The sequence below is a fragment of the Stegastes partitus genome, unplaced genomic scaffold, assembly GCF_000690725.1.
Source record: "Stegastes partitus isolate 25-593 unplaced genomic scaffold, Stegastes_partitus-1.0.2 Scaffold1384, whole genome shotgun sequence".
NCBI lineage: Eukaryota > Metazoa > Chordata > Actinopteri > Pomacentridae > Stegastes > Stegastes partitus.
In genome coordinates this window covers 19,831-42,322 of record NW_007579115.1, presented here as the reverse complement: position 1 = coordinate 42,322, position 22,492 = coordinate 19,831, and the positions used below count along the sequence as shown (strand labels likewise).

The window sequence follows — 22,492 nt, the reverse complement described above, 5'->3', positions numbered from 1 at the left end:
CGACCCTAGTGAGGATTAAGCGGTGAATAGATAATGGATGGATGGATATCATTTCGGTTGAAGAGCTTCTACATGCTGGTGTATTAACCGTTACAGAAACATCAAAATGATTTTGGTAATTACCAGTGCTGTTAATTTGGGGCAGCTGTGGCATAAAGCTTACACTGGGCGATGGTCTAAAACATTTGTTAAGCACTGTGCGTCAGTTTCAAAACATTAAAACTGTCAACAAGCTAAATGAGCATCGGATTACAGTTGCACCTGTCAAGTGGTGGGCAGCCAGTGGACTGTCAGTTGTGTGTTGGAAGCAGACAAAAATGGGCATCGTAAGGATTTGAGGACCAAATTCTGCTTTCATAACAACTGAAGTAAGGGCATCTTCAAAATGGAAGATTCTGTAAGGAGTCCTTCCAGTCTTCCCAAAGCGGTCCAAGTTAGGAAAACCAGTGAACCGACAACTGGGTCATGGCCACCCGAGGCTCACTGATGCGTGTAGGGAGCAAAGGTTGGCCCAGTCCTACAGAAGAGCTACTGTAGCACAAACTGCTGAAAACTTTAGTGCTGCTGCAATAGAAAGACGTCAGAACACACAGTGCATGTGTGGAACTGCAGACCAGTACACAAACAAACTTCCTTCCAAAATTGCCTACAATGGCCATGTAATCTTCAAAATTGAACCGTGGAGCAATGAAAGAAGGTTCCCTGGTCGGATGAATCACGTTTTCTTTGACGTCACATGGACGACTGGGTTCACGTGTGTCACTTATGTGTGAAAGAAATGGCAGCTAGATGTGCTACGCTGTGGGCGATGTTCTTCAGGGAAACCTTGGGTCCTGGCATTCATGCGGATGTTACTTTGATACGTATCACCTATACAAACATCGACACGGTACGTGTTTTCCTTGCACCGGTAGTCCCTGATGGCAATAGCCTCTTTTCAGCAGGATAATGTACAGCGCAAACATTGTTCAGGGATGATTTGAGCAACACAACAAAGAGTTCAAGGTGTTGACTCGGCCTCCACATTCCCCAGATCTCAGTCCGATCGAGCATCTCTGTGAAGTGCTGGATAAACAAGTCTGATAAGTGGAGGCCTCACCTTGCACCTTACTGGACTTAAAGGATCTGCGTGTAACATCTTGGTGCCTGATGTGCAGAGGGCCTTGTGGGGTTTGTGCCCTGGTGGTTTAGAGCTGTTTTGCTATTAGGCTGATGGTTTTAAGATTGTGACTGACTGATGGTTCTCTACTATAATATTCGGCTCAATAGAACTAAAATCTGGAAACACAGCTGCAAATGTGAACGGACAGGAAACCAGATGATCGCACAGCCACCAAATTAGTTCAGCGTATTTGAAATGGGAAGCTGGGTGTGTTTACTACTGATGCTCAATGCGTCTCTCTTGTAGCTCACACACAGCTCTTATCTCTACTTACTTATCTTTACACGCAGCATCTGTTTCTGTACGACCAGCTCTGATGCATAGAACTCACTTTTGAACATATATAAGCGCCTACATGCTTTTGTAGTGCTTCTGACTCTGTGAAGCAGGAGAGGGAATGCAAATAGGCTGTGTTCAAGACGACAAATGCTGTCGGAAATGTGAAACGTTGCTGATGAAACACAGGCTTTTTGAGGATGCTTCGCTTCTAAAAGTGGACATTTGAACTGTGATTCAGAAGCGGTGCAGCTGGAAAGCAACTGCAGTCGTCCACCAATCAAACTGATTAATTTAGTTTGTGTTTTCTCCTACAAACTTGCTTTTCTGACAATTTGTATTCCTACCTTGTTGCCCTTTCATCTCGCACTGCTGCTGCGCTCCCAAATCCCAGCCACTGCTCTGGCCAGTACAAAGTTATCAGAACCAGTAGAAATAATGGCACCAAAAATCCCGTGTAGACCAGAAAATTTTCTTTTGAGCTCTTTCCAAAAGCTCGGGTCTCTCTTTAAGTCAAGCCAGGGGCACTGCGGAGCGCACAACATTCAGAATCCACCGCTGTAAAATCAGCAATGTGACTCATGAAAAGTAGCTCTCGACTCCAACCGGCCCCCTCCTCCTCCTCCTCCTCCTCCTCCTCCTAAAAAAAAAAAAAAATCATTTAACCTAGATGTATTGTCATGGAGAAACATGCCACGCCGACTTTCAGTAATTTTTCCCGCATCTTCCATCTGACTGGAGGTCAAACAAGAGAGGATTAGCAAGCCTTTAATCCACGCAGGTGGTGGTGGGGTGGCCTTGGGCTGCTCCAGTCCTCTCGGTTTTAGTATGCAGGCTGGTTGGTTTGGAGAATTGGAGCACACCACCGCTCTGGGGGGATTTTAGGCTAAATAAATAGACAAAATAAAAGAGCTGGAATAAGAAAGAGTTTTATGGAGAAAGAGGTTATATTAGCTTTGTGATTGAGCGGGGAGAGTGGGACTCTGAGAAGGAGAGAGCAACACTAGGTGCAAGTGTTGTGGCATTTTTTTTTTTTTTTTTTTGTGGTGTTTCGGCTCTTAATTATCCCGTCCCCCAGTGTGCCGTCTCTCTTCCCAGCTCACCCACTTTCTTCATCTCCTTTTCAATTTTCTAATTGCATGATTTTAATTAAAGCCACACAGCAGTGACAGCGAGTCAATTAAAAACCAAGAAATGGGCACAGATAGTCAAAGCCTGCATGTTTTTTTGGGGGGAGCCAGGTGCTATTTCTAACTTGTTTTCAGTTTTACCCACAATACTGTCAAGCCTTAGGAAGAATCAACAAGCTGCATCCCTCCTGCATAAATACATGAGGCGAAATCTCACATGCTGGTGCCACATTAGGCCCCATAGTGTTTTTTTGGTGATGTGTAATAAGGGATTTGTGGCGCTTATGTTTTGCATCTGCATGAATGATATATTTATAGGACGAAGACTCCTGGAGTGCCGTGAAATAACACACACACACACCTCTTTTATTTATTTTTCACCATTTCCTCTCCCAATTCGTTTCTTCTCTCTTTCATTATTGTGGCATCACATCTGGTTTCGCTCCCTTTGTGTGTCATTTCCTTCCCCATACGAATCCCAGCCAGTTCCCCTCCTTCTAACTGCTCAATTACTGGATGTAGTGTAGCCTCCCGCTCCCTCTCTCTCGCCGCTTCCCTCATTTTCTTAATGATACCGCATTCCACATTTTAGAACTTATTTCTCCTCATCCCATCTTTTAATTATGCAGCAGCATTTTGGCTCCGGCTTCTAACGATACAGTCCGCGTCCTACCTGCTTTCATGCGGCGGATCTTCCAGCTGAATTGGGCCTCGGCTGTATGTTGATTGCTCCTAGATTTCCTCTGCACTGAGACAATTACAATTACGTCCCCGCCTTTGATGTGCTTTCCAAATAAGTGGGTCAACTCAGAAGAGAGTATCTGCGAGTCAGATACTAATTTACCCCAAAGTTGAGGAAAATCAAACAATTCTGTGTAGAACTCTCCACTGACAAGAAATGGCTGGCTGGAAATGCTCGCCACAGTTCTTGCTGCCCAACTTCTGAGTGCTGTTTATTTTCAGATCTGGTCTCTGTTCATCAATACACCGGCTGCAATGTCACTTGCTTTGAAAAGGCTTTGAGTTTTGCTGTGATTATCTGATTGAAGCAGGCAATAATATCGTAACCTGTCTGTTTCAAGTGCAAATGTTGAGCGTGATGTTTTTGGTGTTTGAAACGCAGTTTCAAAAAAGTTCTATTTGCAGGTGGAGAATTATCACATTACCACAACCTCACAAGCTAGCGAGTTTCCAAGAGTTGCTGTCAGCGAAAAACAGCTCGATAAGCTGTCATGATGGTGCCAAGGTGTGGAGACATGAGAACAGCTGATCCTTGACATGTTTTTGGTGTTGGATGTGAATGTCGTCATGGATTTTTCTCCAACAGAACAACTCTGGCCTCTTCTCAGCTCATGTTTTGACCTGTTTTTGTAAAATGTTGACAGATAGCTGATAGGTCTGGGTATCATCAGATAATGTGTGATTTATTTCTGATTTTAAAAAAGGAGAAACAAAGCATTACCGTTGTTTTTTTTTATTTCATTTTATTTCAAAAAACGAAATCTGTTTGAGGTGTCAGAATCAAAAAATGACGAACCAGTCAATTGGACTTTGGCAAGTAAATATTCATTGGAAAAGCAAAAACAGAAATCAGAGTTCTCCAGTTCTGGTTATTGTAAATTCAGTTTTTAAAAATTCATAGATAGATAGATAGATAGATAGATAGATAGATAGGCTGTATAAAGATATTTTCGTGTAGTTCTTCTCATTTTGACATTTAGACAAAAAAATGTGGAGAAAAAACTAAATTAGAAAGTTTTAGGCTTTTTGAAAATGAAGTAGCAACAAAAAAAAAAGAACCGTGTTTGATTGATTTTTCATATTTTTTATTCTGACATCTGAAACAGCGTTCATGTTTTGGGGTTTGAAACAAAGAACAGAGTGTTTTGATACGTGTTGATCCGACGGTACCCAGATCCTGATACTTGTCAGCTTTCAAAATCCAAAGCAGTGAGCACTTCGCGCACGTCTTTCAACAGCTTAAGCGGCTGGGTTGATATTTTGGATAAGCTCCAACTGTATTTACTTTCTTGCCAAGAGTAAGATTGAAAAGATCGATAGCACTCTCATGTAGATGAAAAGATCTATATGGTAAGTGTAGCGCTATCGCCTGCAGTTTGTTAGTGAAGATAAAATACAAGTTAGCTTGACTCTGGAAACAGACAACGAATTTAGTTTTTAATTAATGAGCTCTCATTTGTCAGTAATTGGACCTGGCTCATTACGTATCCCAATTTAAGTGTCATATCAAGCGGATGTATCAGATTGTAACCCATGATGCTGTTATAAGATCAGAGAAAGTCAAAAATGAACTAAAGCCGAGCAGTTTAACAACCAGTTTCCCACTTTTAACATTGGAATAGCTTATGAAAGTGAATCCCTGTTGAAATATTCGAACAAAATACAGCTTCAGTGAGCATTTTAAAGCTTGTCTTGTATCACACTGCAGTGATGGTACAGCATAACATTTACATAAACGTGTACAATGTTCCATCTGGCAGGGTTAAAAGCACAGCCGATAATGAAAATAGGAATGTATCCATAGGATTTATGCAATTCTGGGCACGTCACTTGACTAACATCATGGTTTCCCTTTTTTTTTTTTTTTTTTTCCTTTTGTCAAAATTACAGTGATGGATGTTTGTGTGCATGTGAACAAGCTTATTAGAAAATCCACACCCCATCAGCTCTGGCAAATAGTTACAAATGAATGCAGAGAAGCCTCATATTTTTTTCCCCCCTTGTTTATCATTTAACTTCTCATTCAGGTCATTCAAACATGAACATGGAAAAGAGAAAAATCATCATTTAGCTGACTTTGTGCTTGATTGTTATTCATGAGTTTGACTCGGAGTCCAGAAAAATCTACATACACACGTCTGGATGCGTTTGGCTCCATTTAAACAAAGATTTTGAAATGAGAAGAAGCGCTTTAACTGTGTGCTTCATCATCAAAGCTGCGGAAATTGGCAGGATTCTGGGTTAGGGCTAAGGTAGCATTGTGGTAAAACGTAGCGTGATAAAAATCTGGTGTAGCTCCTTTTTCATTCAGTTTAATCATCTTCACTGTTTCAGGAAAAAAAAAAGTAAAAAAAAAAAACCCCTATATGAAGGAAATCTAAAAACGGAAACCATTAGATGCAGAGAAAGTATAGCTATTAGATGTTCATTTAGGTGTTGGAACGAGCTGGGAGAGAGGTGACAACTGGTTATAGTGGTGAGCAGAGGAGCATCAAATACCAGATGCCAGACCTGCTATCAATTTAAATATAATTACTGAGTACTCTCCCATCCATGCATACAACCACTCCTTCTGTGCTCATTTATCATTGAGCAAAAATTGGAAAAAAAAAAAAAAAAGTTAAATTGAACACTTACTTGCGGATCAATTTCTATCACGTTGAGAGGAATTTAGAGAGGAAATAGAATTTATGTTCTAAAGGCCCATTAATAATAATAATAGCCTGGAATATCTACAGATTCCATGTGACACTTTCATTAATATCCTCGGTGCTTTTAAATGATTTATTGAACTGTAGTGCATCACACCACGGCTTGTGTGTCACCTCTGCGTTTCCTTTTTCCCTCCGGCAGGAACTTATTTCATGTACTTGTATATGTTGCTGATTTAAAAAAAAAAAAAAAAAGGGTTAATATTTACTTAAATCCTTGATGTGAACAGGAAGAGGAGATCCATTTGTTGGAGGCAGCTGTAGTTTAGCCTGCAGCGTCTGATCAGGGGAGACAGATTGCAAAGTACAGCAAAGATAGAGGGGGTAAACAGGAAGAGGGGGGGGAAGCTAAATTTGCTGACAGAATCCATTTCTGCTTTAAATGAAACAAAAAGAAGTGGAAAGCAAAAAAAAAAAAAGGGGATCGAGTCTCTCCAAACACGCCCGGCCTTATGTTCTCAATAATCAGACGCAGACTGCACCGGTAGACATAAGAAGATATAGATTTTAATATCTTTATAAACATTTTTGTACTGTTGTTCTTTGATGATAACTTACTGAACAGTTTTATTATGGCAAAGAAAAAGAAAAAAAAGAAAAGATGAGTAGGCATACAGTAGAACGAGAAGGAGGGAGGTGAGGAATTGTGCTTCGACAAATAAAAGGTTTCTAAAAATATAACATGGAAAAATACGTAAATGAAACGAATCACCAGAAAAACCAAAGATCGAAGCGCTCCTCCCGACAGGAGGAGCAGAAAAAACCCTGTTATCATCATTGATGTCACTGATATTGTTTTTTCTCATAGTAATACAGTAAATGATTAATATCAGCACTGCAAGAAGTCCTCTCGTCTCCGTCGTCACTGGTACAGTTCACGTCATCATCGATACAAACACCATCGTATCAGTACATTTAAGGGGAGGCACGAAAGCTTCCAGAAGTACAGCAAGATGTCCCGTAATAGTCCATCTGCCAGTCTGCGTTTCATCGCATCCTCTTATCACTTCAGAAGCGATTGTCTTGGTCTTAGATCCCCCGCATCCTTAGACAATCGCGTCAGTTAATAAAGAGGCGTAATTCTCGCTGCATGATCCCAGTTTTGCCATGCTCCATTCAGATTGTTCATTATCGAGTCATTTAAGGTACACGCACATTTTTATTTTTTTCTAGAGTCTTGTTCTCTTTCAAAGTTAAGTGATTGAGGAAAAAAAAAACGCGTTCCTCACATTCCCAATGAGGGCGGGGATGCTCTCACCGAGGAGGGATCAGTTCGACACAACCTCATCGGGAAACTGAGAAACCCCCCCTCCCCCTCCACTCCAATTAGACCATTCACCTCTAAGGCTCCTGTCGGCTCCCCCTCGCAGCAGGGAATCCATCTCTAGGTCCGTTTTGTGTCTTAAAAAAATCAAATGAACAACATCTGACACGAGATATAGACAGACTTCTTCGATATTCACAGCTTGATCTCCCAGAGACACACATTGTTTCCCAAGCAAATCAAAGTAGCGGATGGCAGTCATCATCATCTTGAAACAATTAGCAGCTTAATCTTCAGTTGCACAGAAGGAGTAAAGTGGTGTGAATGAAGATGTCAGAAAGAGTTGTGAACAGAAAGACTGTTAGGCAGAAGGTACAGTACCTGAAAAAAGCCAGCATTATATAGAGAGTAGGTGTTACAATGTGTTGCGGCTTCATACAGCGTATGAGCAGACTGCTTGTTCTTTTTATGGCCTTAAAACATCTGCGGCTATAGATTTTCACTCTGCAGTGAGAATGGCAAATCCCGATGTCTGTTATTGACTGACAGTTTATTGCCGTGCTTACGTCTTTGTTTATTAGAAAGACAACCAATTGTTCGGACCTGTTGTTTGCAAAGGATGCAACAGAAGGAAAGGATGAGAGCGAGATAAGACTTATGCTGGAGGCCTCACAGGTTCATCAACTTTCTATTTATACCTCCTTAATAACAAACTCCAAATTAAAGCTCAATGGAGCACATGAAGACCTAGCTCATTTGTTTCAGAGCCAACTAGATAGCAAGTTGAACCCTGCTTGCTCTGTCATCTCTTAATCTTTTGCTCTCTCTCTTATTTTTTTAATTTTTTTTCTACCAAATTTTGGTTATCTGAGCTCCAGCTGAGTGAAAAACAAAAGGAAACAAAAATATATAAGACACAAAGATGTGAAGAAATCATACTGGCATTGGCAGTGCAAGCTTGGTCTGCATTCACCTTTTGTCTTTCTCAGTCCCTCGGATTCCTGTGCTGTGAGTCTTTCTCTTGTAGATGTTTGATGCTTTGATACCTGTTTCAGTCTGAACAGTAAAGCTCCCTACACGACATTTACACATATAATCACACTCACGCACGTACATAAAAGACACCCAGGCCTTGTAGTGCAGGAGCAAGAGAGGGTCTGAGGGCTGTGTTTTTTCTTTTTGTGATTAGCATTCGCTAAGCCCTCTGAAGGTCAACGAAGAATGTAGTCAGTATTTGTCGCTATCAAGGCCACAAAGAGGGCGTAGACATGTAGTAAGGACTGGGATAAGGTCGCCCTATTGTTGGCTTGCTGGACCCCACTAGGGGGGCGAACAGTGGTCCGGGGGCACTTGTGCTTCCTCCGTGTGACCGTGCCATCTGGGGACGTGTGGTCATGTTTTCCCCCCTCCGTGAAATCTGGGGAAGAATCCTCCTTGTCTGCCATGACCTCTTTCGAGTGGTGAACCTCATTGTCACCCTTCCCCTTGCTCACCCTGTTGCGAGGCTTTGTGCAGTTCCGAGAACGGCCGGGCCTCGAGGGGTGAACTATGTGGGTCTGCCCTCCAGACCCCACTGCTACGCCACGATTCGGATTCACTGTCCCAGATAAATTGTTAGTCTGGGCTCTGGACTCGGAGTTGGGAACAGTTGGCGAACAGTTGGGGAAGTCCTCCTTGCGGAGCTCCTTGAGGTCTTTCCCAACCATATCAGCCGGCGCCTGGCAACCCACTGAAGACGTCGAACCTCGGAAACGTTTCAACCATTCCCACAGCGACAGAGCCTTACAGTCACATGACCAAGGGTTGTCGTTGAGGCGCAGGTACTCCAGGGCGGGCAGTTGGTCCAGGCACTGTCCGGACAGCTCTATCAGGGAGTTGTTGAACAGGTAGAGGGTGGTGAGACGTTTCAGGTCGTGGAAGGCCAAGCGGTCAACCCACTCCAATTGGTTTTGGTGCAGAAGCAAACGGTCCAAAGCTCGAAGACCTCTGAAAGTGTTCTGGTTCAGGCTCCACAGACGGTTTCCGTGTAGGAACAGGTGGCTCAGGTTGTGGAGATCCATAAATATGTCATCCTGCAGGAACTTCAGATGGTTATCCTGAGGAGATACAGAGAGTGAGCAATTACAACAGTCCAACATTGCTGTTGTGTGTTACTGTAACCTTTCCTTTTGAATACATGCCACAAAAACATTTAGTAATCATCATTATGCCCACAATGTGTCATGTTTGGACTACTGTTCAAACATGGAAACAAATCAAACACTGTTCCTGTGATCATCTGCTGTCATCTGTGTCTTGTACACAAGTGGGATTTGTGAAAATATACCTAAAGATTAGCTTGTTGCTTACTTGAAGCACCACAGTCACTAGGAATAAACAGAACAACATTTATTCTGCACCAGAGTTTAGGATTAAGCTGTGTAAATTGTGTTTAGATGAATTTAGGTATGTGTTAGTTCAGTTTTAAGTTTTTCGAATTACAAACAGATTGTGCAAAGTGTACCTGCAAGTAGAGATACTGTAGGTTTCTGAGGCCTTGGAAGATGTTATTGGGGAGCGAACTGAGCCCACAGCGGTACAGGTGAAGCGAGCTGAGCCGACTCAACCCGTGAAAGGTGTCCTCAGCCAAAGAGCGCAGGTGGTGGTTGTCTCCCAGATCCAGCTCCTCCAGCAATGTGAAGCCATGGAAGGTGGAGGGCTCGATGTACGTGATGTTGTTGAAGTAGATCCAGAGCGTGACGGTGTTGGTGCTGAAGTGGCCCCGTAGTAAACGGTGGATTTTATTGTACTGTAAGAAGATACGTTCGCTATCAGGAGGGATGCCTTCAGGCACCGACAGAAAGTTGTGGGATTGGCAGGAGACCGTGCTGGGTGCAGTGTAGCAGATACAGTGATGGGGGCAGGACCAGGAAAGCTCGAGCCCACAGAGAACCAGCAGGAACTCCAGCCCACAGCCTGCAGAGAGCAAGAAAGAAAAAAACGAGAACGAAGTCAGTGCAAAGTCAGGATTTGACATTTAGACTTAGTTCCTTCCAAACTTATAAAGGTTAAGAATATATGAAAGATTTACAGATATGCGGGTGAATCTGTGAGGCTGCATTTGCATCTAAAGCTGATATGAGCTTGTAACAGGCTCAACATGAAGGAGGAACAGGACAATTTTTTAGTGTTTGTATGCTATCGTTTGCTCTGTGGCAGCTCAGGCAATTGAGAATGTCTGAAACTTGTTTTAAAATTATAAAGCTGTAAAATTTAGTGTATTTGTAGCAAATTTAATGACAGTTTGTTCATTAAAATACTAAATTCTTAAACTTATCATCATGGTATGTATTGAAATCAAACAACATTGGCCACAAAAACAATCCACAGCAAACAGATTTTGATCTGAATCCAACATCTGATTCTGTGCCAATCAAGCACATGCATTGCTCATCATGACTCCATTTTGTGCTTTGTTTTCACAAAGCAGCGACATTGTCTCCTCTGATTGTTTCGACTCATGGCACAGAACGCGCTACACATATGGACCCTCTCGCTCACAGTTTACATCCCCAATTCACTGAGTGTGTTTAGGCCCACAACGAGGAGTCTATTGAAGACAGCAAACAATAACACCTGCTCCACTGAGTCACAAGATGTCTCAGTGAAGCCGACTGGATCCCTGGTGCCACACTCTTGTCTGATTCAACACATGCAGCTATTGCAGAAAATTTTTTACCCTTTCCAATCCTCTGCCACCTTCGGGAGATGTGCTATTAAGAGTCCAATCCCTTCCCTGAGTCCATTGGCAGTTCTTTGCGGGGAGTGGAGGCTGTGATCAGTCCGTTTGTGTTGTTAAATGGGGCGTGCAATGCTTATTTAAACTCGTAGTAAGCTGCTCTGAGGCGCTTTCTGATCAGTGACATGATTCCCCAGATCCTTGAAATGGGAGATGTGACTTATCCACAGTCTCATCTGAAATGAGCACAACTCGGAGCCCATCATGAAAGTTCCATCTGACAACCCCTGGCTGTCTCCCACTCAATTTATTATTCACAGCATAGTGAAGGCTTGATTCACTGCCGCTAATCGATATGCCTCTGTTGCCTTTTAACTCACCCTATAATCCTGGGTCTTTTATGCTGGAAATTCAGGAGCAGAATTACTCTCCACCAAGAGACAGGCCTATTTACCTGGATGTATTTTCTTGCCAAACTGTGGCTAAGCTGTGACATTCAGCGTCTGACTCCACTGACCTTTAACAGTAATTCTCTGTGTCTAGTTGCAGAGCTGGAGCAGGGAGCTGTGTGCCACCTGAACAGGAGTGTGCTCTCTCGGGCACGGATCTAATCCTATTTGTTAAGCCCTGCCACTGGGCAACAATGGAAATGCATGCATCCTCCTAAACCAGAAATGTGCTCACTAAATGAGGTGATTCTTCACGGTTGAACACTGTCAAAAGGTTGAATGTGAGTGTGTGCTCATGTGTGCTGGTATGCAGGTGAATATGTTGTGTTAGAGAAACCGTGACATGCCACGAGAGAGCTACAAAAGGCCTTATCTTTATTTAGACCTCTGATTTCACCGCTGTGACCCGCGCTAGGACATGGATTCTTTAGCATATTACTGGCTGTATCGGGATTTGTCACGCCGTCGCGACCAAACAACAATGATGTTTCACTGTTTCGTCGCTCTGCAGGTGTTTTTTTTTTGTTTTTTTTATCTCAATCTTTCTCCCTGCTTGCCATTTCCATGAAGATGTATCAAGCCTCACACCTGCTGACAGAGTAAATGGGTGAAAATGTCTTGCATTACTCTTGGGAAATACAGGTTTTGCTTTATTTATCAGACAAATAGGACGAGACACAGTAAATTTTCCAGCTGCTCTTTTGAGGTAAATTTGCATTAAGCGGCATCCACCAGGTACCGGAGAAGCAAGCCTCCTATTCATTTAATTTGGTTTGGTTCACATTTTATTAGCGTAATGACCCTTACTGAGGAAGCACGTTGTAGAAGCAAAACAAAACAATCCGTTTTTCTTTTCTTTTTTTTTTTTTTTTAATATTTGTATTGAGATTAGATTTCAATCACCTCTTTTTTAGCAGGAATTCATCCAAGAGATTCCATTATTCATAAAGCTGATCTTCTCACTCCAGTAATTATTTTTTTTTGAGGCCTTAAACTATTTCCATTAACACCTTACTTCATGCATGTCTTCAACAGAATTAGGTAGCAGATTTCGAACAGGGAAATGATCTGAGCGGGCGAGAGACAGACAGTGATAAGCATGATACAGGAGGAAAGCGAGGCGACGAGAATGTAGATGCTGCCGAGATAGTGAGACAATTTGAATCAGTGATCTGCTAATCATATTGGACACATAAGGATGCGCCTCCTCTCCTCTCGCTCTCGACAGCTTGTCAGGACAAAGTAATAGATTCTTTACCCTGCTAAATTTGTTCCTCTAAAATGGCTGTTTTTTTTTTGTTTTTTTTAAACCACTTTGCCAAATATTGTACCTTTAGAGAAAAAACATTAAGTGGGGGGAATAAAAAAAAAAAGTCATGGCAAGTACAGCTTTATGCTCATTTCCTTCCCTTTGCATGCATTTTTTTTTAAACGTTATCCAAGATGAGGCTTTAGGCAACTTGGACATATGATGCGGATTCTCTAGAGATGCAAAAAAAAAGTATCTCGTTCACTCTCTTCTTCATGCAGATTGAGAGTCAAAGGAGCATCAAACACCTTTTTCCTTGTTTTCAGACACGCTCTTTTGCAGCTGGCATGACGTGCTCTTCCGCTGGAGACCCAAATACCTGCCAGCTCACTGATCACGGCGCCGCGTGCTTTTGCACCGCTAAACACTACATCAAATACAGATGTTACCATAAATGCGCATCGCCCAACATAACACCCCATAAAAAGTGGTTTACTGCATGTATATATGGACACTCTCAAGCATTTAAAACACGCATCAGGTTTAGGAATAAATGAGGCAGATCATGTCAGTGTGACAAGCATAAGAAGGCTGACTGACTCCTGCTTACAGAGCTTTGAATAGACAGACTGGTTTTCAGCACAGAGGGAGGAAGAAAAAAAAAATCTGTATTATGTGCGAATGCTGTCCTTAAATGAAAATGTAAGAAATTAATGTGTGTCATAACTGCATTGTGAGCTCACACAATAAGCCATTCAGCTCAGATTGTATTATATAAATAGCTTTGGACATGACGGAGCATATATATGCCAATAGTGCCTATTGGAATTTGGCAGAATAAAGGAGAGGTTCCGAAAGAGAGATAATGTGTTTTTGGAAAGGAAAAGGCGCAGCTATTTCTGCGAGGAGTCTGGCCTGTGTATTAACGCTCTCATCGTAAGTCTTTCACCTCCAAGTCTCTCCCCGTGAAGTTTCCCATCACAGCCTTTCCCTTCGCTGTACTGGCGACTGATGACAGAAACTACTGATATCTCCTCACATGGAGAATCACGTTTGACTCCGTGACCCCATCATCGCAGAGTTCCGTTTTTTTTTTTTCCCCCCCTTCGGGTGGGTGTAGGAATGGAAATAGATAAATAAATGAATAAAACAGAATGGTGCGGGTCCCCTGACAGACAATGAGAAGTGACTGTGTGGAATATCAATGAAACATAGTTCACACTATTTGCCCTCATGAATAACACATCTCTGCTAATAGGAGAGAAATGGTACGTCTGTAAAGCTGCGTGACTCTGCCCATCATTAGACTGGACAAACTCAATTTCCTGTGTCTCTCCGAAGACCCTGATAAGCACCCTGGTGTTTTTGCTCCCACCATTGGCTGCTCCTAAATAATGTCTCGACTCACTCCACACTCAAAAGGTGTTTGCAATCATGCTCACGCACACAGCAGTAGAGCAATATATTAGATTATTGATTAAACGGGCCCATTCTTTTGAGGAGCATGGCTTAAAACTCCGCTGACAAATAGTGTTATTATTTCTCCATGGAGCTGTGGATAACTATATATTATACTCTGTATTATTCCAGAAGATGTTTTGTATCACAATGCTGATTTGTATCTGTTTCTTTATGTCAGAAAAAATATCTGTATTTGGATTCATGCTGCAAGCGTCACAACAGAAGTTCTGTCAGAAGTTCACAAAGTTCACTGATAGTCATCTGGATTGCTTCAAGTTCTGTGTAAAATGGTTTTCTCCTGCCATTTATTCACACAATATTTACAAGTGTGAACTCGTCTGCTTTGAAAAACGACATGCTATGTGCCATCTAACTAAACAGATCCAACGTCGTTTTGTTTTGGCCACATCTTCTAAAACTAAAACAGGTTTTAACAGTGACACCTTTTGCATGTTGTTTCTGGAGGCTGTAAATATGACTAGAAGAGGCCTAGATCAGTGTAAATCCTGCCTTTTACAAGCAATTCAGACAGCACTGCCAAGTCATGTAAGGTGCCAGACTTCAATCTGAGATCATGTGGTAAAAATAAGCACATTAACTGTTAACTAATTTGGATTCTGATCATATTTTTTTCAGAGTGCCACATGAACACATGATTAGATATAAACACATAGACTTCAACAGACCTGGAAAAATCCAACAATATTGGTCTCTCAAGACCACAATAAGTCTTAATGTCTATAAACGACGGACATTTAATCATATATAAAATCGTTTGCTGCCTGTATTCGTTTATGGCTGTTGCGGTCTGACAGCCAGCTGAACAATGCGGCTGTGAATAAAACAGCAGCTCCTGACATTTACAGAATGGGTTTGTGATTACATATTTATTTTAATTAGCAACGTTGGAACAAAAGCACAAATGCAAGCGTTTATTCTTAAAGGACAAATAAACAGCAATAATGGCACAAAAATGACACTTAAACTCGAGCTATTTCTCATTAGCATTTTTAAAGAATTTCTCTGTTGACTTGTTAAAAGTACTGATTACTGCCATTATTTTCCGACTGAATGGCAAACTCACACATGAGCGCCCCTGCCAACAGCTGTGACCAGCAGCATTTGTCTGGGAATATTTGCTTATTTATTTATTTTTTTATTTTACAGTTGACTGCAGAACGTTATAGATTTTGTCTCATTTGCCATTCCCCGGCCCCACTGCAGGCGATATTGCTTCATAAGGTTGCCTGACTATTCTTCTAGTGAATGAAAGGAAAATGGGCGAGAATAATGACAATGCTGAGATCTTTTTAGAAATGCAGCAGAATAGAAATATTTCAGAAATGCACTGCGGTACTATGATGCTCTTCTGGTGCAGAGGCATCAGGAAACCGAGTGACTGCTCTGTGTTTCTGTCTGTATCGGAGCAGCATCGTCTTACATCTTATCTCCTGTTAGCGCACTACAAATAAATGATCATGTTTAGCTGATAATGTAATTTGTGTATGCTGTTCAGCGAAATGACAAAATAATAATGGTATCTTCCGTTTTTGAGGGAAGGATCCTCATTTGATTATTTTCTCTGCTTCCTTATCTCCATCTTCTTTCTTGTGCATTTGATCAGTGAGATCAGCTTTGACCATATTTCACCTCATCACACAACTTTATAAAATGCATTAGTACTTTGGAAATATTATAAATATGTTCAGAGGCCCGAATTATAATGCATGGCCCAGCATGGCTTTTTTAAAAACTGATTGGCATTCGGTTGTTCCATTCCATGTTTCATTCCTGCGATTTGTTCTGTGCATATCGGCACAGCGTGTGCTGTGAAACTGTAAACTGTCAACACTCTTCAACGGTGTCACCACTTCCTGCACATTAATTATAATCTGATCACTCTTCTGTCCGTCTGGCTTCCTTTCGAGGGACAGAACGGCTTCATGTTTCTGACTGCAGCCCTGCCAAGGCAGACGACAGTAAGAGTAAAGAGAGCAGGTGAGAGCTGAAGCCCAGTCACATAGCAGGATGGCCCAGAGAGTCTCGCCAAGTCATGTCAGGGTTAAAGAGACTGCTGTGTTTCCCCAAGCGGCAGCCTCCAGGGAGGAACAATGAAGCCAATGAGTGATGCCAGAAACTGCAGTTCCTCAAATGGCCACTTGAGGCCGCCTTCAAAAGTGACTCAATCCCCATAGACCTCTGTGTTAAAGTGCCCAACTTTGCTGCAGGAATTCAATGTTTACAGTTGCATATAAACTCTGGTTTTGGTCTGTAGAGCTAATTTTCCTATTCATGACAACTGTATGGGGGCTGAGATTTCCATACTATTCACCCGTTTCAATTGTATTAGGGCTTAAAGTTATGCATAATTAAGGGTGTGGCCACTCTGAGTGACAGATGGGCGCAATCATAGGACAGTTCATGGCCAAGAGACACTTGCAAAACCTGCCTCAGCTTCAATTAGGTCCCACCTGCTTGCTCATTTTTGATTATACAGCCACTAATAAGATGGTGGCAGCAAGAGCCTCCGCATTCATCTTCAAAACCACTGTTCAGGAAGCCTGTTGGTGTTGATGTCAAGTGAGGGTTTGTTCCTCTTTACATACAGTCAGTGTCCCACATTATTGATATTTATGACCTGCAAAGTGTTATATTAACACCACAGCTGTTTGGTATTGTTAGCAGCAGTGGCTGCTCAGGCAGTGGACCTTGATAAATCTCTATAGATTTGAAATGAACAAAGTCAAAGGATAAGAAAAAAAAAAGAAACTGCTGAATGAATAATAAGTTTACATAGAACACAGCGGCGCTTAGCAGTGCAGACAGTTCCAGTAGAGGTTCTCATTGGTTATGGTGCTACTCAACAGGCAAGCACATAAAAGGAAGCCAGCAAAGCAGAGGAAAGTTAAACATAAAATAGACACAGATGATGTGAGTGACAGCAGTGTTTCTCAGGTGGAGGATTCAAAAGGCCTAAAAATAACTCTTCCAAACAAGCAGCACCATATGGAGCATGTACAGAATAAAGAGGAAGATGTGAGGGGAGTGTTCAAGTGAATAAATCTCATTTATTCCAAAGACGGAGTTTGAGGATGCTGAGGAGCCAGGCAGAGAAGTGGCATAGCTGATGGCTGAGCTATCCACAGATGTTTAATACCGACACTTCTAATTAACAGACTTAAGTGCCAGTTGCGTACATTCAGAGACACATCTGTACCTGCTGCTCTTCTCCCACATTCCGAACAGGTTGTTGAACATTGATCCGCACTAGACACTGTGCATGAACACATGGATGCATATGCACACATACACGCCTACACATACAGAATGCACACAATTCATGTACAACTGTACACAGCTGCACCAGCCAGGCCACCGCTCGTGGAGGCGCCACTCTCAGCCACCAACTACATTCATTCATCATGACAGCACAAAGCCAAGTGATTCAAATATATTGCACTCCCTGTGGCGGTGTTGCACTGCACTGGCCAAACTAAACTAATGGTTCTGCCAAACCTTTATAAATCATCCAAAGTGTATCCATATGTAGTTCATATACTGTTGTTCTATTAAAGTGATAGAGAGCATTTATAATGCAATCCTCGTCAGTGGAGTGGCTAATAATGATCTTTTATATTGATAGCCTGCAGCTCTCAAAGGTGTTTAGGAGCTTTAACTCTTCAAAAGTAGCACGATGTTTGTAGTCAGTTTCACTTTACAAATTGATATTTTGTGTCAGTGTCATTTCAGCCAGTTATACTAGGATTAGTTTTTCTTATCACAACATAAGGTAAATTCTAGTTATGTTTACTTCTGAATGAAAGGGCAACTCGATATGTATCATACAAATGAGACTCCAGAGGGATAACAGGCCCCTTCCTAATTATTAAAATTTCTGTAACAAGAGTCTTCATGAATCACACTTGAGCAATTTGCTTTGAATGACACTTGTAGAAGTCAAGCAACGTCGCCTCCAGGGTGCATGAGGCACCAAAGCCTTTCATCGGGATAAAGTTGTGAATGTAAGTCAATCAACCAACTGGGGATAGTTTTAGGAGTTTGTTTAACCGCAAATGTATTAGTATTCTTAGCTCTTCGCAGAGTAGTGATTCTTATATATCGTGTTACAAATTTAAATTTTTCTTTCACTGCTTGCACAGCAATAACAAACTCAGGACAAAATAATGATTGATGGACCGTATTTTAACGCTCTGGACCCCCAAACTCTTCGGTGGGTTTGAAAGGCATGTTATTCTTCAAAAATTGCCAAAATAATAGCATTTATCACAGCAAGAAACTGCAAAAGCAAGCTTATCATTAAAAGGTGTGCTTTCAAATCATTTAGTGTGTTACTGAAATGCATGTGGCGCTTCAATGCAGGGCAGTTGTGACAATTGACCCCCTCCGACCATACCCTAACCTCAACCATCTGTAAAACGACACACAAACAGCCTAAAATGCATTGAAATGACACAAATTGCCAGAAAAGGCTTGTTATGAATAATGCAATTCCATGATATCGCGTAAGTAAAAACACTCAGGATCAAAGGGTTTTTTTACTTTCTGAGCCCTTGAACAAATCACTTGTGACCTGCTGTTCTGTGAGAAAACTGAATCAAATCTGAGCTTAAAACCACAACAGTTGATCCAAATTATCTTATCATACATGCCTTATTTAAAGAAGTTGCCCCAAAATTGTACCATTTGCTCAAATAGTTTCAAGTTTTGTTATTATGTTTTTATGATTTATGGAATTATAACTGTGTCAGACTACACAAAAGCCATTTTTGAGTCCTCTCTGCTTTTAAGTTGTAGGTCAAAATGGCTCAGAAGTGACAATCTAAACAAACTACTGCCAAAATGTTTCTACTCTGAGGAATGTGGCTGTTTGTTTACTAGTGTAAGGCGATCGATTACTTCTGGATTTTTATTAAAAATCATCACATTGTAAGCTAATAAGATGCTTGACTATCCTAATTTGATTATTCGGAACTAGTGGGCAAAAAATCTAAGTTTGGTCGATAAGGTAGTGCTAAACTGTTAAGCTGACTTTTTATAGCGGGACCAAACCAGTTCAAGGTTTTCTTCAGATACATTTATCACACAGACTAACGTTCTGTGTTCTGCGCCACACGCTTGATGTCAGAGTTAGCCCGTGTTTTGTGGAGTTTTTAGCTGATTTTATAGCTTTGAGCAGCTGACTGGACGGTTGTCAGTCTGCCTTGCTGGTCCAGGCGCTGCGTCTTGTTCAATCATGCGCATGTATGTCAATGACAGACTGCAGAGCAGCCGATCATTGGATGTCTTTGTCACAGTGACAGCTGAGTTGTGCTGATGCCGTGTGACAGCGAGCAGACAGAAGGAGGGAAGAGGAAGCATCTTGGACAATAAGTTGCCGTAGTGACTTCCATATTTAATAGAGGCAGTAAAGGGAGAAAGAGGAGAACATCTGTGGGAGGTTGTTGGAGGAGGAACTATGCACATGGGGAAACATGTCTACAGGACTGTTACGGTGGTTATTCTATGAACCAGAGGACCTGGTAACAAGCCTTGTGTCAGCAAGCATCTGTCCGTTGAAGAATCTGAGCAAGGCATTGAATCATTATCAGCTCCAGGGCTGCTGCTCTTTAACTGACCCTGTGCTTTCATGTGTACGTAGAAGGGGCCAAGCAAAATATTGAAATTTCCCCACGGAGTTAATAAATTAACAGAGTGTCTAGAAAAGCGGGGCAGAATGGCTGTTGCAGGGCTGCAGCCAAAGGTAGAAATGATTTATTCTTCCTTTTGGGATTCATACAGCAACAGAAAAAATATAATAAGCCATTATTTATAACATTCCAATCAGTCTAATAGCATGCTGATGTACCCTACAATTTTTCTCAATCTGCCCTGCATTTTTATCTCCGTGCCCTTCATTTCACATACGTACCTGTCAGCGGAAACACTATAATCCTTGCACGGATGGCCCGAGAGCAGTTTACTGCATGATTTAACAATGTCCATGTGCTAACATGAATAATTTCATTTCATTACTGGTAATTTTAAATTCAATTTGTTTTTAGCTCCTGAGTTGTTCCAGTGTTGCTGCTTAGTTTAAGAGTAAATGTTTCTCTGTGCTTTGTTAATTATAAGACATGTTTTTTCTCAACCTCCATTGCACCATCTCATAGCCTGAGATTTCCTTCAAACTGTTTTACATCAAACTCTGTCGTGATTCAAAGTTTCATACTTGAAACTTGATAAAAATTGCATCATGTTGACGCGTGTAAATATTACAATCACTAACCCCTGTAGACACACACTCTGCCAGCAGTGAATGCCACTAAAAGCTTTTTTTTTGGATTAATGATTTAGAAGTTGCATAGGTCTCCTTTGCGACCATCAGGTCAGTATAGATGTACACCTGCATAGGGGGGGATGGCATTTTCCAGTTCACTGCCATCCACCTCCATGTAGCCCCCTGTACATGTTTCTTTTAAAACAAACTGTAAGGTACCTTCCTTCTGCAGCAGCTGCCTCATTGCATACAAACCTCATGCGCCCTAGATTCAACAGATCAATTATTCATAGCAGGTGAGAGTTTGGTGCTCCATGTACGTAATGGCACACACGCGCACACACACACACACACACACACACACACACACACACACACACACACACACACATCCAGAGAGTTTCAACAGTCTCAACTAATGGCTTCAAAGAGGCAAAGAAAAATGTGAAATCAAGCAGAAAAGCGTGCGAGGGAATGGCAATGTATTGTGGCTCATTAGTTCAAGAGATAGTAGGATGACCGAGGGATGGAGAGGACTCACTGGGTGGAAGACAGAACTGAAAGACGACCTCAAGGGAGGACGTAACACGCAGTTCAGACAAGAGAGAGGCTTATACCGCCTATAGTGTTACATACATCTACTCGCGCGGTGTACAAATACGCGGACATGAGCTCACTAAATAAAGGAACACTCCATCAAAATCCTGTCTCTCGAGTGTCAAACGAACAGCGCTGGTGGATTTAGGAACGTTAATTCCTTCACAGGACATGATTAGCTTGTACTGAAAGCAGCTATGATAGAGTCATCTGGCGATCCGGACAAAAATAAACCAAAACATTGGAAAAAAAACAACTCTTAAAAAAAACTTCTGCACCATAATCCCTGTTGCCATTAACCTTCTGAACCCCTGCTGACACATTTTTACTAACTGTGAGCTCATTTTTCACTCTAATATAAAGTCCTGCACCTGCAGTATTACACTGTTATAACCCCATAAATCATTTAAAAAGTTACAGGAAAAGTTACATTTCTTTGATTATTTATTTAACAAAAAGTGATTTAAAAAAAAAAAAAAAAAAACATAAAAAAATCCTTGTATCAACATGTGCATTGTTTTTCCAAGGAGCAATACTGGCAAATTGGTGTTGCCAATACTGGAAAGAAATGGTGGCTCAATATACTATAGACATCTTATTACTTCTAACTTTGATTTGTTTCAATACTCTGAACTTATCTGCTTTGTGTAAACACTGCCTGCAGTTCAACCCAGTTCCGTCCATATTTTATTTTATTTTGTAGTCTTTTGCCTAATATTGTTAAGGTAAACTGAGTAGAATCAAGTGATTTTGGATGAATAACCACGATTTTAAGCTTAGACTTGGTTTGTTTTGCCGATGGAAGTGCACATCACACATGAATAGTTCAAAGACTGTTAGAAAGTTCAAAAGCCAATGCTTCTTTCTGGTTTTTACAATTTCTTGCTCTGATGTTGTTAGAATTTTGGCCGTTACAGATCATTGCAAGCAGTAAAATCACCAATGCATTGTTAAGTATGCTTCTTTGGGGCTTTGAAGCTATGACGAGACAACAGCATGACATTAGTGTGTTTATTTATGTGGAGAAACAATGAATTATGCTGTGGCTTGTTGGTGATGCTGTAGAAATGGTTTAGGGGAGTAAATATTTCAACTTGTCACGTTTTTTTGGTCTCATTGGCTGTGCTTTGCTTTTAGAATCTGTCATTGTGATGAGTCATCTGGCTGCTGCTGCCATTGTCGAAGGGTTGAGTTTTTTATTCCCACATTTATCTGTTTAAGCAGCAAATCGAGATCCCACTAATTAGCAATGTGTGAACAACCTGAATTCTCACACGGTTTTAGTATAACGTACAGATGCAGATTTACATTTAGATGCAGCCTTTATTTGTCACAAATCCAATTCCCTTTTTTCGTATGTATCCAGTTGGGGTCGGATCTCAGGGTCGGCCATGGTAAGGCCTCCATGGAGCAGCTTGGGTTAAGGGTCTCGCTCAGGCAGTGGCAGCTCGGTAGCA

General features: G+C 41.5%; 1 protein-coding gene across 1 annotated transcript; it reads right to left on the bottom strand.

The window, feature by feature from the left end:
• Window positions 1–6,505: 6,505 nt before the first annotated feature.
• rtn4rl1b (reticulon 4 receptor-like 1b) lies at window positions 6,506–10,239 on the bottom strand (the record flags this gene model as incomplete). Its single annotated transcript, XM_008299166.1, has 2 exons — window positions 6,506–9,380; window positions 9,788–10,239. Coding segments are annotated over 2 exons (1,337 nt in total), but the record flags the coding sequence as incomplete, so codon positions are not given.
• Window positions 10,240–22,492: the final 12,253 nt, after the last annotated feature.